The sequence below is a fragment of the Pipistrellus kuhlii genome, unplaced genomic scaffold (genome assembly GCF_014108245.1).
Source record: "Pipistrellus kuhlii isolate mPipKuh1 unplaced genomic scaffold, mPipKuh1.p scaffold_m20_p_7, whole genome shotgun sequence".
In the NCBI taxonomy this organism is placed as follows: domain Eukaryota; kingdom Metazoa; phylum Chordata; class Mammalia; order Chiroptera; family Vespertilionidae; genus Pipistrellus; species Pipistrellus kuhlii.
The window spans coordinates 11507227-11526254 of NW_023425573.1; the positions used below are offsets into that span (position 1 = coordinate 11507227).

Below are 19028 nucleotides of genomic sequence, written 5' to 3' on the forward strand. Positions count from 1 at the left end.
TATATATATATATATATATATATTAAAAAAAGAATATCTGCTTAAAGGAGCAAGATATAAAAATGTAAATTAACTGTGAAATGTATTCCTTTCCAGTATGATTTTTTGCTGGTCAAAATTTTATAATTATTTGTGCATAACCTAAAGGTTTTACACTCATGTGTGTTTGTTTGTGGGGTCGGTGGTGGTTCAAGGAGACAGAGGGGAGAAAGGGAATGAGGAAGAGAGAGATGAAGAAAATAATAATAAAGAGAAGGTGATGCCTAACACATAGATGAATACAAACGCAATTACAAAATGTAGTCTGAAGGCTCAATATAACCAAGTGCTTTCCATGAGGAATCCTAAGACCATTCACGAGTAGATTCTCTCTCCTGTATCTGTTCTCTTGCTCTCTCATTCTCAGTCTTTCTTCTCTCTCTCTTTCCCCCCAGAGAACTACAAATACAGATTGATATGGGTTTGTCACAATCAGAGCAAATCCTCAGCTCACACACTGGTCACTTGAACACCTACTTTCTACTGTGGTTCTTTCTCTACATACATGTAGAAATAACAACATGGAAAATTTACATTCTTCCATTCACAAAGAAAACAACTTCATTTAACTCCTTAGACTACACGTTATGCTGCAGCAATTGGCTGACAGTTGTCCTATAGGAAGCACTGTTGCTGTGTCCACCTGAGGGACTTTCTGAGATCTCCCAGGAGGACGGACAGCTGGTTGAGGCAGCCTCCAGGTGGGAGGTGATTTTGGCTTGTTCTCTGAGTGTGTTCCTTCAGTCACTTCCTGCCTCTATGCACTCAACCCTCTCATGTCCCCACCTTTCTCTGCTAACTCCAGTTTCCTCCTCTCTTCAACCAATTTGAAATTTCAACTCATTCTCATTCTTACTCAATGCACACTTCTCCTTGCCCTGAGGGTGACCCCCTGGAGTAAAATTTCCTGCAGTCAGCAACAAAGACCTTTAGTCAATGAAATGGAACTAAACCATGTAGACTTAATGAATTCAGACGCTATTTCTATAAGTGTTAAATGGGTTTTGTTTATTAATTTGCTTTAAATGACAAAATTCATGCATGTTTTTTAAAACTAAAATATACAAAGCATATAAATTAAAAAGTGAATATCCTTTTACAGTTTATACTGCTAATAAAATCATTTAGAAAGCTTCCTTTCACTAGACAGCATAATTTCAGTTGGATACAAGCCAGATGTGAATCACATATAAGTTATCACCTTCTATTCCATTCAGCTGAAAGGCTTAAGGGGCAGAGTGATGGGGAATTTCTTCTGGAGGAAGCCAGCTAGTGTTTACACCATTTAAAATATGATTTCTAAATTGCTTAAGCATATCTATCAAAATCTAAATGGAACGTAAAGTCAGCGTCATATAAAAGCAATACTCTGTGAAATGATTTCTGAATGGTGGAGATTTGTCTTTCAGACCGAGCATCCTAGAGCATAGAAACGGGGTAGATTGCTATATTGGAAGAGTCACCGGATTTTCTCCCAAACTTGGTGTTGATCATATGGGTATATTCCAAGGAACATAGGATCCAGGTTTGTCTCTTGGAATCTAGAATAAAAGGACAAATGTGTACGTTTGCATTTGGAAAACATTTGTGACAAGTGAAATACAGCAGAATATAAAATAGGATAAAGACCACCCCAAGGGTGACCAGGACAATGAGAAGTCTGGCAATGGTAGGGTGAGAAATGAGGAGGAATCCAGGCGAGGACTCAGGGTCAGGTGGGACAGAGCAACTACGAGAGTTTTCATCCCATTTTGAAGAGGAACAAATAAAAAGTGGAATCAGTATGTGATTCTCCAGAAAGAAGAGGTGTGAAGAGCTATATCAGTAATTAAGGGGTGCCATAAAGAGCTAGCATGTGAGGAGATATGGGGGATCTCCCATCAATACAGAAATAAACAAGGAATAACTTGTTTATAGTTGAGAGGTCACTAGGAATTCCTCCCACAATAAAAAATCCTATCACTGAAAATGACCAAGAAGAGTTCAAATGTTTGCCTAGCAGGGCTGTGGATGTAGGCAGGATTCCTGCTACTGAGGGCTGGGAAAGGGCCTGTTGAGTGTGTGCAACTCAGATCAGGAATTGTACGCTGCCAATGCCTGGGAGGAGTGGACTGAGATAGACTGACTGCTGGAATGGCCCATAGTCTTGGCCTGCTTTCTGAGGCTCAGGGCATAGCTCCTGAACTTCTATCCTGGACCAATGTGTTATGGAAAAACAAACAAACAAACAAACAAACAAAAACCAAAAAACAAGGGAGGAACGTAATTGATGATAAAACAGAAACCTCTTTTCAAGAAGTGCAGAACTGAGCTTCAAGACTCGCAATGTGAAATCTTTCCTGCACAAAGTCAAGAATCCACACACCAGCAGCTGGCCCCAGGCAGTCCCGCTCAGGCCTGGGTCCCCTTCCTGGTAACAGGCCAGGCTAATGGAAAGTGCACTTCAAGGCCATGCTCTCTTTTCCTGCTCAAGTGCCCTTGGGATTCTTGTCACCTTTTCTTCCACGGAAAACCGCCATGGTGGGCTAATAACACTTGACCACAGGACAGGGAACAAAAATTCAGAATTTGATGAGCAGAGCATACCATTTTTGTGAACTTATCTTCACAGGCCATTCGAATCTTTTCTGGGGTCAGTGGGCTATTGAGCCTCAGCGGTTCATGCAGGCCTCTCTCCTGTCGCGCTGCACTCACTGCGTCATGAATGGCAAAGAACACTGAGCAGCCCAGGAAGATGCCAGACTCTCCCAGGCCCTGCAAGGGGACAAGTAAACCACATTCATCACTCAGCTGGAACCAGATTCATCACTCATCTCTCTCTCTCTCTCTCTCTCTCTCTCTCTCTCTCTCTCTCTCTCTCTCTCTCTCTTTCTCTCTCTCTTTATCTCTCTCTCTTTCCCTATCTCCCTCCCTCCTCTCTCTCCAGGTACATGTGTGCACGTATAAGATATAAAACATTAAATATGTAACTTTTCCCTTTAAAAAAAGCAATTTACTATTTAATCCTAATATTCCCATTCTTAGGATTCCAGTCTAAGGAAATGATCCCAAGTGGAGTAAGGAGATAGACGCATGAAGATGAGTATTGCAAGGTGAAAATTCAAATGCAACCTGATGGCAATAGTAGTTTGCATTAGGCTCCAAGATTTGGAGTATTTAAAAAAAATTATAATGTTATGTGATTTTACAATTTAAATGTTTAATAAGGCCTTTTCTCTGCAATCTTGGTAAGAACTCCAAATAACCAAAAGATGAATGCAGCCCTTCACTCCCTGCATGAGTATCTCATCAACATGCATTTATTCATGGAGCATAACTTACCTTAGATGAATACAGGGTATTTGAGTATTGAGATGGAGGCAAAAAGGAAATGTGAAACTCTGCGGGGATGTCACAGATGGTGGGGATTTTGTATTGGTCCGGACCACGAGTGTACAGGACACCCTGAGGAGAATAATTCAGTTCCTCGATTGTGTAGAGTCCCATGCCTTGAATAAATGCACCTTCAATCTGAGGGGGAAAAAAAAAAAAAGATTAGAATTTCCATGTATGAGAAAATACAGTCAACAGTAGCATTTCAGCTTCATGCTGTTTGCCTGAATTTTAAAAATACAGTGCAAGAGGGGGTATTCAGTATGTCTTGGAAAATGTCTATGAAGTTTACGTAAAAGTTTGCCTAAAAGCCTTTTAAACACCGTATGAGCGCTAAGTTCAATGTCAAAGGCCTTGAGTTCAAATCTCAGCCTGACCTTAGCATGTCACGGGCCCTGGAAGAGGCTTCCAGAAGCCTGGAGCTCCAACGCCCTCGTGTTTTCTTCCAGATGAAATTCTAACTGACGGGTCCACAGGTCCCAGCCCAGTAGGGAAGGCTCTCTGGCCTCTGGAACCAAATCACCCCTCCTAACGTCCTCGCTCATGAGCTGGCTGGCCTCACACCTCTGGACTCAGCTTCCCCACTTGCACCATCGAAGGTTTAAACTGTGTTCTTCAAGCTTCCCGAACAGCTTTGCGATGCTCCAGCTCTTAGCTGGGTTAGACATTTCAATATTGATGGAAAACAGCTTGTGATTTTTCAATCTTGTCAGTTACTGCAAATTTAAATAAAAATCATCTGGGGGCAACATAGGCTGCCTCTCCATCACTACTGCCGCAGTTATGTGACATTTGTTATCCTGGCTCAGCTTCAAACTCCTCAAAGCTCAAGCCTGTTGTAGGCCGAGGCTCAGCACTGAGCACCCTACTTTACCTCCACCCTCAATGTGGGGCTCGTTCTGTCCCCTGTAAGTTTAGCCCTCCCTCGTCCCAGGCTGCATGTTTCTTCAAACACAACCTTAAACACCTTTGTTTTTTCCCCTTATTAAACAGTAAGAGATATGAGTTGTGTGGCCTGTCTGAATAAAAGATTCTGACTCTGGGGTAGAAAAGGGAGATGATGAATAAGTTAGGAGGATGAATGAATATGTTTCCCCTGAAGATCTCCATAGCAGCCTTAGCTTGTACATACAGGAAGTGAGGCAAGTCAGGCAAACATACCTGGCCTATGTCGATGGCAGGATTTATACTGCAGCCAACATCCATGACGATGTCTGTCCTGATGTTCTAGTAATTAAAAAAAAGTTAGAATGTTTACTGTGATGAACACCACATTATACTTCAGGAGAAAGAAGCAACATTGTATGTCACCACGTGTATTATGTATGAATTTCAGTTCTACAAATACTCTTACCCCGCTTAACCACCGATTGTTTTTATTGGAAACAACAGGAGAGGGAAATGCTGACTTGGCTTTGGTTCCAGCTGAGTGATGTAACATACCAAGTACAAGCCAGTGCATGACACGAGACACAACACAGAAAACAGAAAACCCTCTATGGCCCTCAGGGTCCTTGTTGTGAAACTTTGTGGTGACTGTACAACCCAACACCCAGCTGGCTGCTTGCTGTGTCCTGGATCACAGAACTCAGGTTGCATCAGCAAAAAGAGTCTTTCAGTTGTTAATCTGCTCTTCTAGATTTTTCAATTTTAGAGCTGAAGAGACAGTAAACCTAACATTGAAACTTGGTGACTAACAATTCTCCAGGAACCTACCAATGAGGAGCCGGGCTGCTGGCACACCTTGGCTTTCTGGCGAGCCTGCACCGCCTCTGATGGGACATGGTGGTTTCATAATGGCTAACAGATTCTGCTCATAACTATTAACTGGACGAAGGAAACCCAAGAGTGTCCTTATTTGAAGAGGGACTTTCAGCTGACATTTTTCTTATGAAAATCAGAGTGATCTGGAATGTCCCACTATAATAAAACATCAGGCCCTCATCTCTCTTATATAAAGACAGAATGAAGTGTCAAGTTCTCTTGACATCAGTCAGTAAAGCTGGCCTTCCATGAGACTAGTGGCCCCATTGGAGGGGAGATGGGTACTCTCAAGTCTGCCGTGTGAGTGAAGCTTTATTTTCAAAGCTGTGAACTTATTTTCAAAGCTTTATTTTCAAAGAGTGGCTTTAGGTTGTGGTTGCCAGCCTCCAAGATGGCCCTAAATGACCCCCACACCTTGGCATCATAAGGATGAAGCCTTCTGTGGTTCCTTCTGACATTTTACCAGGATGGGTTTACGTGACCAATAGGATATGGCAGAAGTAATTGTATGCCACCCCAATATTTGGCTATAAAAGACTGTGGCTTCTGTCTTGTTAGCAGATTAGGGGTGCTTATGAAATCCTTCAAGAATGTCATATGATGGCATTTCACCAACATGGTCACCATTGCCAGCTGTCCCCACAGTCTACATGGAGTCCCTTGAAGTAGCTTCTTTCCTTAGTCCAGTAAAATGGCCAGGGAAGTAAAGAAGAGAGGCCACTGGTTGTTTTCCATGGGAGCAATCATAGCACCAAGGGAAATGCTGAGCTTCTAATTTCCTCTGATAATACAGAGAATTGTCTTCAGGCCAAATTCCTGGTGCTTTTTGGTGCTCGGTAGAGGGGTATGTGGGACTGAGGTGCATCCAGCTTGCAGCCCTGAGACGCTCCCCATCGGTACTGACCTTATAAGCACCTGTCAGGCAGTCTATTTCAACCTCGGAGCAGGCGGCTCCGTAAACGAAGTATTCGAAGGGATGGCCTTCGCCTGTCTCCCAGTTTATGTCGGATTCGTAACCCCTGGAGGAAAGAGAATGCTTGAGGAATGTTGTAATTAGAGCTGAGCTCGATTTGTATGCCCAACTAGATGAATAGCATGTGCAATGATGTGCCCACACATACATGCAATAAATACGTTGAATAAATCAATATTTACTTCCTCCTAATTAAATTTGTTTTGCCAATTTATCCCTACCAATGACTCCAAATTTGAAACATCCAATTTTTCCCTACCAATGACTCTGTAGGCCTGGAAGTTAACTGCTGAAGTATGATTATCCACCCCATTGCTTTGAGCTAATATTGGCTCAGATAATCTTACTGTCATCAGGTTGGGGATTTCCACCTGCTTCTTACACAACACACTACTTTAAAGGTTCACACTGACCTGTTTATTTGTCTTTCTGGCCCCAGGAATTAGCTTCCTGTGTGAAGGATAAGGCACCTCGGCTATCTCTCTCTTGCTTTGAGACTACTCCCGTCTCCCACCATCAACCCATCTTCTAGGACACCAAATACATGTCCACCTTCAACCCATCTTCTAGGACACCAAGTGAATGGCTGGTGGAAGAGAGGAAGAGCCAGCAGCTTTCCAGGACTTCCTACCCCTTTCTCCTGCCTTCCCAACCTGGAGGTGGCCATTACAGGTGCTTCCATGTTCAGCCTCCATAGCCAGACAGGGCCTGGGACTCCCCAGAAAACTGGCCAGGCGTCCAAATCAGGCCAGCCTGCTCTCTGATGGCTTCCACTTTCCATTTGAATAATCAGATAAATTGTTTTTCCAAAACATGTGAGTTCCACTTTCCCCACATCTTGATAACACAAAGTTATTATCACATCTGATCTTTTGCCAAGCTGGAAAGCGTCAATGCTGTTTATCTTATTGTGGCTTTGATTTGCATTTTTTTCACTTTTGTTTTTGAACTTAAGGAATACACTGAGTTTTCAACAAAAGGTCAGCCACTGCTGTAGGTTCCTGTCAGTGCCCTTCATTACCCCCGGAGAACCCTCTAGAGCAGGGGTTCTCAACCTTCCTAATGCTGCGACCCTTTAATATAGCTCCTCATGTTGTGGTGACCCCCAACCATACAATTATTTTCGTTGCTTCTTCATAACTGTAATTTTGCTATTGTTATGAATCATAATGTAAATACCTGTGTTTTCCTATGGTCTTAGGTGACCCTGCTAGCAACCCACAGGTTGAGAACCAATGCTATAGAGCCTAAGACCATCAGAAAACACAAATTACAGTTATGAAGTAGCAACGAAAATAATTTTATGGTTGGGGGTCACCACAACATGAGGAACTGTACTAAAGAGTCTCGGCATTAGGAAGGTTGAGAACCGCTGCTCTAGAATTACCCAGTAGGATCCGAATCATTGATTCAGCTGTATTTTATTTCCGGGCCTATTTTCCCCAACAGCCTTTCTGGGCATTTGGAAGAAGTGGCAGCTAAACGTTCTTTATTACAGTGGGCCACTAGGAGGTACAGTTGGTGCCACAGCTGCAAACAGAAGTGAACCGCTTCCTCCAGATGCCCCTGCCGCTTTCCAGAGCCGAGACAGAAAGGACGGTTACCTGAAGTATCCGGTGGCCGAGAGGCTGATGCTTTCATTGAAAGCCGCCTGCGCCTGGGGAAGAGGGGTGTTGGGACACAATGAGGCTGTTTCAATCAGAATCACTGGAAACTTCCATCTTAACTTCAGTATGTTAAATAAAGCTCTCACTGGTAATAACTAGGAAGAACCAACATCAATTTATTTTTTTCGGCATCCTCCATCTACACCAGCATGTGTGGTTCACTGGTTGTGGTCCAACACCTGTTCAATGTATGTCACTGTCATCAATGATGCCAGGCACGTATAGCCTGGACTGTGCTGGGCAGCACATAGTCTGCTCATAAAGACTTTCGCTCAGTCAGCTGGAAAGACTAAGCCTATTAACATGGAACATTTCAGGAACCAATGGGTGGTTGCATGTTTCATTTTAAAATCATGTATCTATAATAGTCCTAGGAGAGAGACGATATTGTGCTAAGTTGTACCATTTGAAGCAAACATTCTCCTGACTTTGCAGCGCACACAGGTGACTAATACATGGAAAAATGGGGGTTAGATCCAAGTCTGAGAAAGAAAATAGGAGAAGTGCAACCATCCAGCAGAAAGTGGGCTGACTGGCAGAAAGTGAGCCTCTTGCCCTGCATCTCACCACAGTGCGATGGCGTTTCTCCAACCAGCCTTCCGGGCCCAGGCAGCACAGGCAAGAGGGCAGAATAAATGTTCCCAAAGGGACCGAGCGCTCCCATAAATGTGAATTATAGAGCGAGTCCTAACTCGATGGAATAGAAGAAGCCATTTCTAAGTAGGACTTCCCAAATGTTATTTCCTCCAGACCTATGCTTCTAATGTGACATGCTAGAGCTGTCATCATGGCACACACTCCAGGTCTTTGTTGATAGCCATTCCATGTCACCTGGTGCTTTACAACCTATTCCTCAGGAAAATTTGCTGGTTGACTCTAAATGGGTGTTTTCTCTTCCAACTACCTCACACATAGATCAAAGGAAGCAGTTAAATATTTCCACTCCATATCAACTATTGATTGAGTTTTATAGCCAATGGCTTGCTTTCCTATTTTAAGTAAGTGTTCACATGGTGTTTAGCTTTATAGAAGGGGAACTGGGAAGTGTTTTCTTCCTATTTTAGGAACAGCAGAACCCGAAGAAGGGGAACAAACAGATTTACAGCTATTATCTAGAAAACACCTTAATTCTTGCTTAAAGTAGGAGTTCTGATAGGGAGTAGAGTCAGTAGAATTGTAATTACTATGAATGATGTCAGATGAATACTAAATTTATCAGGATAATCACTTTGTAAGTTATAGAAATGTCAACTCACTATGCTGTAAAAAGTTTAGACTATATGATTTCATTTTTATAAAACTGTAGACAAATCAAATTGATCTCCAATGACAAAAAGCAGATCGATATGTTTGGGGATGGGGGGTGGGCATGGGAGGAAGGGATTAGTGGGAATGGAGCACAAAGGAACACTGCCCGTCTTTTGGGGGTGATGGGTATGTTCACTCTCTCACCGATGGCAATGGTTACATATACGTCCCCATCTGTCAAAACTTAACAAATTGTACACTTTAAATGTGTGCAGTTTATTATAGGTCAATCATACCTCAATCAGTAAAGATATTTAAAATAAAAATAATAAACATATTAAAACATCTTAAAAAGAGTTCTAGGTAGAAAACCATCTTTTTCTCTGATAGAGGATTTTCCCAGATGTAGTCCTTCCATCATCCTGTGTTACGATTCCACGTGCCAGGAGCCCACGGGCCTCTGCTTACCCTACATAACTACAGCACCTGCTATATGCTCTTCCTACTGCTATGTAGTTCATACATGTCTCCTTCATGCCCCCTCTTTCATTCTAACGAAAAATGCAAAGTGCTTCTCACCCAGTCCTTCCAAGTGCCTCGAGGATTCTTACTGATGATGGGCTCCAGGCGCTTTAGGAGAGTTTGGCAGGCGTCCTAGGGATTATTTTTTAGTTAAAATTATAATCGTAATTTCACGCACACACCAACATCAACACCTCATGGCATTGTATAAAAACAGGCTATTTGAGAGGCCCAAGGATCACAGAGAAGGAAGAGACCCATCCTGTAAGAGGTGATGTGACAGGCCTCAAGGGAGTGGGCTGGCGTGTGACAGCCTAGGCTGGGGCCACGTGAAGAAGTCAGGGCTTCACAGGAAAACTGCTGCCAGACCACCAGCCACTGTTTTCAAGCCCAGCCTGGTCAGGTTTACTCTGTGGCAGCATGAACCCAGGTGGAAGGCATGTAACTGGGGCCCAGAAGGAGCCCTAAGTGGCCATGGCAGGGGCAGTAGTCTGAACCCAGCAGCTATGTTAGCAGATCAGGGCGGTGGAGATGTCTGTGTCATCAGACCAGGGCGGTTTTTGTGTGGAATTAAAATGACCTGAACACCAGTGAGATGACAGGAGTGAGTGAGGAGAAAAGGCGGCATTTCCAGCTCAGAGCGCCCGGAGCTTCACCACTGAAACGGGAAAGAACTTTCCACCAAGAGGGTGTGGGGAGCGGATCAGAGCTGGATTAATTCCCAGCATCTTCCGAGTGCCACCCGCGTATTGGTCCTGATGGAGCTAATGATCTGGATGGCACAGCAACAACTCTTACCTTTACTGCCATCCCGTTGAGATCTGCTGTAACGGAGCCCCCAGAGATATTCGTATTGGGGATGGTTTCCGTGCTGGTCCCACGCAGGTGGATATTGGACAGTGGCATCCTTAACTCACGACTGGCCACCTGGATTTTAGAAGAGAGTGGTTTTGTTTTTCCCACATACTTTGGTGAGTCATATACCCTTGCACGTGCCCACAGGGTAGCCCTGGTGGGAAGCCCTGATTTGCCCACTGGGGACCGGAGGGCAGAAACACAAATCCTTCCAGCTGCATGAACTTCCTCTGTATAAAAACCAATGGCTAGTCTGGACCCCAAGTCCTGTGCACATGTTCTTTGTCTCTGACTGTCTCGTGTGCAATAGCATCAGGAAGGGGAAGCAATGCCCGGTAGGAAGAAGTGCTTAATGTCTTTGTCATCATGAAATCAGCACCATTGAGGCCTCTCCGACGCTGCACTTTGCAAAACTGAAGAAGAGCTGACCTTCACAGAGGGGAGCTGCCCTCCCCCCAGTTTTCGGAGAAGCTGCAGGAAGGAGCACTTCTGAGAAAGAACAATGGAGGCTCGATAAAGCAGCAGCACCAACATGATCTCAAAGGAGATGGCGCCAGGGTCACTGGCCAGCACAGGACTTAGCTGGCTGCTGTGTTCTTCCTTTGTTTCTAGTGCTGGGAGGCAAAATCATTTTGCTAGCTGCAGCTCATCCAAAATTCTCCTCTTTCCTGCAAGCAGTATAGCTTCATAGAATTCGCTCATAGCTGTGATAAGGCCATGGCCACAGGGAGTCCTGCTATACCACTGACTTTCAGAAGATCGTCTACATGAAATGCATCAGCTCAGACGTAAAGGTCTGGTGGCCCATTGAAGAAAACAAAACAACCCCCAAATGAGCAAAGATATGACCAGACAATTCTCAAGTGACTGATCACATGAAAGAAAATGTATAGTCAATATTTCTCTACTCAGAAAATGCAAATTAAAGCAATAATGAGGTACTATCATTCACCTATCAGTTTATCTACAATTTTAAAACAACCCATAGCATATAACGTTGGTTAGTGGTGTAATGAGATGGCTACTTTCTAGAAAACAAGTTAGTAATATGTGTCAAATGATTTAAGGCACACTCTGTGACCAGTAATTCCTTTTCTGAGAATCTAAGAAAACATTCATTGATTTGATCACAAAATATGTAAAAATATTCACTGAAATGTTCAACAATCGGGGAAGGTTAAATAAATTATATAGACAACCCCATGCAGCCATTATAAGTCATGAGGCAAAGGATTCAAATGCCAGGAAGCAGGGCTCACTCTGTGGAAAGAAAGGTGAAAAACCAGGGTACAAAAGTCTATACACAGCATGTTGGCAATTACCAGAAAAAGAAATAGGTCAAGCCCAGTCAATGTGACTCAGTGGTTGAGCGTTGAGCTATGAACCAGGAGGTCACAGTTCAATTCTCGGTCAGGGCACATACCCAAGTTGAGGGTTGAAGCCCCAGTGTGGGGCATTCAGGAAGCAGCCGATCAATTATTTTCTCTCATCATTGATGTTTCTATCTCTCTCTCCCTCTCCCTTCCTTTCTGAAATCAATAAAAAAATATTACTTTAAAAAAAAGTCAAGATGGGAAAGGACCCAAAACAGTAATTATTGCTAAATGATGGAATTGTGTAAGATCTTCTAAAAAGAATTATTTGCCTCTTACAAATGTTTTATAACCTCTATTGTTGCTGGTCTGATTAGCAAAATAGAAACAGTACCTAAAAATTAATCTAAAGTAAATGAGCCATGAGAAAACTGGTAAAGTTTGATTAGAAATATCACATGTGATTTATAGTATCCATTTTTTAAGAGTCCTTACTGTGAAAAAGCCAGAAATCATGTGGCACATCAGAATTTACACATCTTCCTATTTTTTCCAGCAAAGGTTTAAAAAAAGACAGCTCACTTGTTCTTATGTCCAAAGGACAGTGGCCAATTACCACACAGCCTTGTTCAGCAATGAGACAACTCAGGACCCTTCTGCCACCTCTTTTTAAGAGGGCCCGTTACAAACTGGATGGTTAACCCAGTTTCTGCTCAGAGCTTCACCGTGGAAATGGATGAAGCTACAGCCCCCTCTCCTTTTGACTTTGGAACTGAGAATGTGTATGCACAGTTTCTCTCGCAGGCACACCCTACTTCACCCAGTGATCTGCGTCCTTACCTGAATCATTTTCGTGTGGACCCCCTGCCCCATTTCAATTCCTCCATGAGTCACCATCACAGACCCGTCCAGATAAATGTGGACCAGGGCAGCAGCCTAAGCAAAAAAAGATACAAACAGCTCCCATGATCTGACATTATTGTATGTCTTATCAATGAAAACATTTTCTCTGGAAATGTTCCCTTCCCTTCTATCACCTGCCAAAAATATACATAGACACTTTTCCTGGACACTTTTCACGTCACACCGAGAGCACTGCGCAAAGCCAGGACAATGCTGGGTGCCCTCAGAATCACCCACGAGAGGCCAGAGTGTTGCTGGGTAGCTTTGAGTCTGGGGCAGGACCCTGCTCCTTGAGCGACTATGTCCTTAGTGGGACAATTGAGGTTACAGGCTGGTGCCTTTCAAGGATTCCCCCAATGTGGGTAGAGTGATGACATAGGTTTGGGGAGGGGGCTTGTCAGTTCTAACAAGCAAAGTTAAAAGTAGATAGAGGAACCGGGAAAGGAATTATTTATGTGAACACATAGTCCCACAGGTGTAGGTTTCTATAGAGAAGCCAAAATGAAGATCACAGCTCCCCGAGGCGATCCAGAAGGAAGCAAACTGCTAACAGAATGAAAGGCGGCTGCAGTCAGAAACATCCAAACTCTATGCTAAACGTGTTTTACAATCAACAGGAATATGCTGTCTTGCAAGTCCACTCGTGCTAAACCAGGAAGCATGGAGACAGCACAGGAGACAAGACAGCATTCTTGGGTTGCATCTCCAGTGTAAGAGCAATATTAATGCGAATCATTTTTATGAAAGGCCCCGAGCGCTGTGCTCAGCAAGGCCTGCAAGGCACCCTGTGCGGCGGCTCCTCGGGTGCGGGCTGGAGTGGCCAGAGTCACACAGAGCTCTATCGGCCAGTGTCTTAGCATCTGAGCTTTGGTCAGAGGGGTGCAGTTACCTAGGATTTGTAAAGGCAGAATTTCAGGAAATTCTGGAACAAACTCTTTCCCATCTACTGAAGCTGTAATCTGAGGAAGGCTTTATGACTCACTGAGATGACTTATAAATAACCCTGGTCCTACCCAAAGTCGATGGACTCATGTGTCCATCACCAGATCCCTCCCAAGGAGAGGACTGCAATCCTGACAGTGGGAATGGGCCATCCCCTGGTCCCAGTGTAAACTAGGGAAGCATGGGGACAAAGGGACACGGTTACCCTTTCTCTGGGGACATAGGCACCTACATTCCCAACCCAGGGGAGAATTCTGGAGCCTTAAGGAAGGCATGGTGCCATAATAAACAGCCCAGGGCCTCGGGGAGGTACAGCAGAGTATGGTTTACTGTCTGTCGACACACCGTTCCTGGGAATGCTGTCTTCTGCTCCTGGCCATTTATTCTCCAAATAATAAAGACAAGGTGTGGCTTGCTCTATGGAGAGCCCAGAGCTGGCTGCCCTGGGGGTGTGCATTGGATGCCAGCTGGTGCCTGACATTGGCTGCTCCGGGGCTCCATCCTATGGCACCTCACTGTGCTCTGCTGGAACGTGAGCTCTGAAAGAAGAACCGGGGTCCTGGGGCAGCCCTTGGAATGCAACACGGCCTCTCACGCCCCGCCAGCAATCGATAAAGGTTTGATAAGTGAATTTGCAACAGCATGGCCTGAGGTAGGCATGGCAGCTGTCTCTGCTTAATGGTTGCCGTCACTATCTGTTTCTTGAGCTTGTGGGCTCTGTGTTTGGTGTCCTTGGCTCCGCTGGGCATGTCAGACATGGTGAGAGAAGTTCGCAGCTGGCGCCTAAGGCTGAGGAGTGGGTGGTGCCTCTCTCACATTGTGTGGCCTGCTGGCAGCGGCGCTCTGCCCGTGGGCCCAGGGCAGCGTTCCCATCAGGGACTGCCGAATTACCGGTTCCACGTGCTACTGCAGGCTCCTAGAGCCTTTTCAAATGTCAAATTTGGTTTGGTGAAATGGTACCACCGGATGGTTCACTGTGAGCCGGCAAAAGATAATTCCACGGAGCTTCACCCACGCAATCGGCACACCTGGAGAGCTAGAACGGATGGCTCTGCAGGATAAATGGGACTGTGTGGTGACATTTAAATCTTCAAGCTGTGACTGCCGGTGTTGGTGAGACGCTTGCTTTGGTCCCACAGATCCCCAGATGTCTGAGCCATTCAAACATGTGAGTTTGAGTTCCTGCTCTGCGCCAGGCTCCATCCCAGGACACAGGGAAGATAGAGGTCACTTAGCTTCCGTGTGTCCTTCGTGATGAAACATAATGCAGGTGAGGTATGCTTGAGCCCTCTGCTGAGGGGAGCACAGGCTACTTCTGTTCAGGGATGAATGATAAAGGCATTCCTGTTCTCTCCCCACACCCCCAATCCTGAAGTCTGATCCCTGCTCTGTCACTCACTGGCTGGATGTCCTCGGGCCAGAGAGCGAACCTCTATGGACGCCGTTTATAAAATATGATTACACCTGCCCAACAGACAGGGGCTCAGTCAAGTGGGAAATTACAGATCATTCAGCCTCAGGCCTGACACACAGAAGGGGCTGGTACATCACTTCTAGCTCCCTCCTGCTTGGCTGGTAGCCCTTCAGCATCTGGCACTGGGAAGCAGCCAGCTGATCCCGATGCTGTGAGTGAGCCCTGACTGATGTTTTAAACATGGGCGCTGGTTAGTTTCCGGGGGCTGGGGAGGGCCTGGCAGGTGGGCCAGCTTCTCGGTGGCCTCTGAGAATGAAGTTGTACTGCTGGCTGCTGTCTGGTTTCTTCCCAGCTGAGCCGAATCCCACCTCAGTTTCCACGGAAAGGCTGAGAAAGCCCTGCTTCTGGCCCCGAGCCCTCCTCCCAGCAGCTGTGGGACTCAGGCAATTCATTTAAGCTCTGGGCCTCCATTTCTCATCGCCGAGATAAGGCTACAAATCCCACAGGTTGACCTGAGGGTTGAATGCGATAAAATCTGAAAGCACTTATTTATGGTTGACAGTAGTGGGTGCTCAGCCATCCTCATTATTTTTTAAACCTACTTTTTTGAGAAATTCCTGATGAGGGAAATGAGACAGACCTGGTCCACCAGAGGCCAGATGTTAAGTGATGACAGCCATTAAGCAGAGACAGCTGCCGTGCCCACCACAGCCTATAGCCTAGGGGTGTCGAACTCAATCAGAGAAGGGGCCAAAATCTAAAATCCAGCCTAAATCGAGGGCCGAATGGTTTACTGAACAGTCATAAACTGTCATTGTGATGGAAACGCAGCGGAGTGCAGTGATGACAGCGAGGTGCGGGCCACATTGCAAGGCCTGGCGGGACGGATTTGGCCCGCGGGCCTTGTGTTTGACACATGTGCTATAGCCCACAGATCTTCCTACAACCCACAAACGAGGCGGCTGTTGTCCTGGGATCCCAGCCAGCCTGCACCAGGACAGCAGTCCAGACTGGCTGCCAGCTACTGGAGTTTCCCCCAAACTGTACCAAGACTTCCTGCTTGCTACTCCTTTTCTAGTGGCAATTTCCCTGCCCCCCTTTCGAATGATCTTGGTTTTGTCTTTATTCCTCAATCTCAGTCTCTTGACTGTCCCCCTCATCTGGGTAAATTGGGTGCAGATGAGTAAACGACTCTGTGTTGTTTTTGTCATCACAGACAGACAAGTGATGGTTCAGCTGTGATAAGATCACCCCTTGTCGTGTCACATTGCTCCTCTGAGAGAATCCAGCTACAATCAAAAACTGCATGAGACGTTCTAATGATTTACACCGAATCTGAACCAGGATGGGCAGGTGAACGGGTGACTATGGGGATGAGGGAAGGACCTTCCCACACACTTCTCTTAGCCTCCTCTACTCCTTCAACTCCCAGCCTACACACTAGTGCCCCTCACAGACCCACCCCCATTTATCAGTCTTCTGTCATCACTCAGCACACCTGCCACATCTTCATCAGGCCTCAGCCAAAGGTTAATAACCGCAAAGGGGAGTGACAATCATATTGAGGGCTCTGCCATCTTATTCATATATATACTAGTGTATTATCTATAGGAATATAGATAATAGGGTCCCAGATCACATCTATAGAATGAGCATAGAGAGACCAGTCCTTCTTCAGTTCTTCAGGGTAAGTTGCATTCAAGAAGGAAGAGATGGCAATAGTAAGTGAGATCTAGCAACCAAGCAGGGAGTTTATATAGTAATGAAAGAAATTAAACTATAAGAATAGATTTTCAGTCTTCCTCTACACACTTTCAATGGCTATGAAGTGAATAAATTGCTAAAATTGTGTTCTAAAAATTATTTAAATGATCTGCTTATCATTTAGTTTATCCCAACCCACCAAAACAAATGCCTTGCAGCTGCCTGTTTCTATGTCACAGCCCAGAGACACCGAATCGCAGAGGAGTTGAAAGAAGAGTCTTGGCAGTCACTGGTCTTGGCACCTTTGGGGCCAAATGAGTTGACTCAGCTGCTTCCTAGTAGGGCCAGGAGTAGAAACTGGGTCTCCCAATTTCCCAGGAGGGGTGCTTGTCACTAACTCTAGGGATGTGGGCAAAGAGGCTCTGGTCTCCTCTAGAGAAAAGCCAGCTTGATTGAGCACAACTTTGGTGACATTTAGCGAGCAGATAGTGCAGCCATATGGCTAATTCACCTCCACGGAAAGTTTCCCGAACACCTTTTCATCTGTCTGTTTGGAGAACTGACCTGACCAGCAGCCTTGGAGCCAAGGCCGACAGGAAACTTCACGGGGACCATGGCCAGCCCCTTCTTCTTCCAGGAATTCTCTGAGTTGAATTTGTCCACAGCTGCTTTCCTCAGGGAGTAGGAAGACATAGCCATACATTCTTTCCAACACTGGATCAGGACCTTGGCATTAATCTCTTGTTTGTAGTGTGTTTGATCAATTTCCTTGTACATGTTTATCGTTCGGACCTATAAAAGGGAAGGAGATGAAAACGATGAGGGTGAGGGGACTTGGCAGACACTCTTCCATCCACTGTCCTTTTAGTCAAAATCTGCTCATCCCGTAAGGCCCAGACTGAGTTCAATGTATGCCTCATTGAAGCCTTTCCCAACATATAACAGTCTCTTCTACTCAGAGCCTCTGTCAAATGTTAGCACTTCCATGCTGCCCATGTTGCTCTTATATAAGTTAAGGGAAAGCATCCTTTCCTTGTGCTTCTCAAAGAATTAACCCAATGCAGGTGCACTGTGGACTTTTGATACTGGATGAATAATTGCTGAAGGGTAATCCTGAATGATCTATATGATTCAGATGATAGAGATGCTATGGCAAGATAAGATCATTTCCTTCCAAAAGGAAAATGTGAAAGTTTGTTTACATATAATCCACAACTAGGGTGAAAAATCAGTGAAAAGGTCAACCCCAGGATATCTGAAGCACCGAGTAGAATTCTTCCCAAATTCCCAGAGTTGGAGACTAAGACCCACAGCTGAGAATGAAAGGTCAAGTACTTCACGTTCTCAATGGAGAAAACTCTGCAGCTGAGGCCTCAAGCTGACAAGGCCATTACATACATCTAGTCTCCCCATACTCCTAAAAAATTCCCGGATCATTATAAAAAGATCACTGGAAGTTAGTGAGCTGTGCCATTTTGGGCAAGGCAGTTAAAAAAAATGTATATTTTTTATTGATTTCAGAGAGGAAGGGAGAGGGAAAGAGAGATAGAAACATCAATGATGAGAGAGAATCATTGATTGGCTGCCTCCTATGGGCCCCCTACTGGGGACTGAGCCCAAAATCCAGGTATATGCCCTTGACCGGAATCAAACCCAGGATCCTCCAGTCTGCAGGCTGACACCCTGTCCACTGAGCCCAACAGGCTAGGGCTAAGGCAGTATTTTTAAGAGTAGCTATTCTTTCCTTCAACTTCCCCTGGAGATGAAAGGCAGTCATGATCTGATGTTCTTCCCTAGCACTGCCAAGTGTGACAGAGCCTTTTTCGGGGAAAAAGGCTCTTGTCCGATGGCCAGGAAGGGTCCCCCACAAGTTCAAGAGACATGAAGATGACTCCTGCCTGTGTCACAGGTTCTCAGGCTGGGGGGGAGAAAGTTATGGGCTTTCTAAGGATGGCTGCAGCATGGGGCAAAGGGACATGGGCATGATGGGATGCCACATGAGGGGGCAGTTAAAGGGCAGGTGAGATTGAACTCCTCCTCACCGAGGACTGTCGATTTACAAGAGATCTGGCAGAAATGGAGCCCAGATACAAGATGCTTGAGAAGTGGTTGCATCTAACCAAGGAGAAGACAGAGAGCTGGCAGGGAGCAGATGCTGCCTGTTTCCCTGGGTCTTCCTTCCTCCTGCCCCAACATTGCTGCATGAGACACAGGGAGAAGGGGCAGAGAGCACCAAGTCCCCCATCTCACTCTACTCCAGGACCCTGGGTGGGGGAGTTGCAGGGAAGGGCACAGAGCTGGAATGAGGAGTT

At 45.3% G+C, this 19028-nt stretch overlaps 1 protein-coding gene across 2 annotated transcripts in view; it reads right to left on the reverse strand.

Moving 5' to 3' along the window:
- Positions 1 to 751: 751 nt before the first annotated feature.
- LOC118709266 (aldehyde oxidase) overlaps positions 752 to 19028 on the reverse strand; it is a 65598-nt gene continuing 47321 nt past the window's right edge. For both annotated transcript variants that reach the window (XM_036421205.2, XM_036421206.2), the window contains exons 26-35: positions 17281 to 17508; positions 12594 to 12689; positions 10384 to 10512; positions 9643 to 9717; positions 7753 to 7805; positions 6080 to 6194; positions 4573 to 4638; positions 3361 to 3549; positions 2626 to 2793; positions 752 to 1580 (exon numbers count right to left, since the gene is read on the reverse strand). In XM_036421205.2, the coding sequence (XP_036277098.1) occupies positions 1530 to 1580; positions 2626 to 2793; positions 3361 to 3549; positions 4573 to 4638; positions 6080 to 6194; positions 7753 to 7805; positions 9643 to 9717; positions 10384 to 10512; positions 12594 to 12689; positions 17281 to 17508 (1170 nt within the window). In that variant the 3' untranslated portion in view covers positions 752 to 1529. The remainder of the gene's footprint in view (positions 1581 to 2625; positions 2794 to 3360; positions 3550 to 4572; positions 4639 to 6079; positions 6195 to 7752; positions 7806 to 9642; positions 9718 to 10383; positions 10513 to 12593; positions 12690 to 17280; positions 17509 to 19028) is intronic.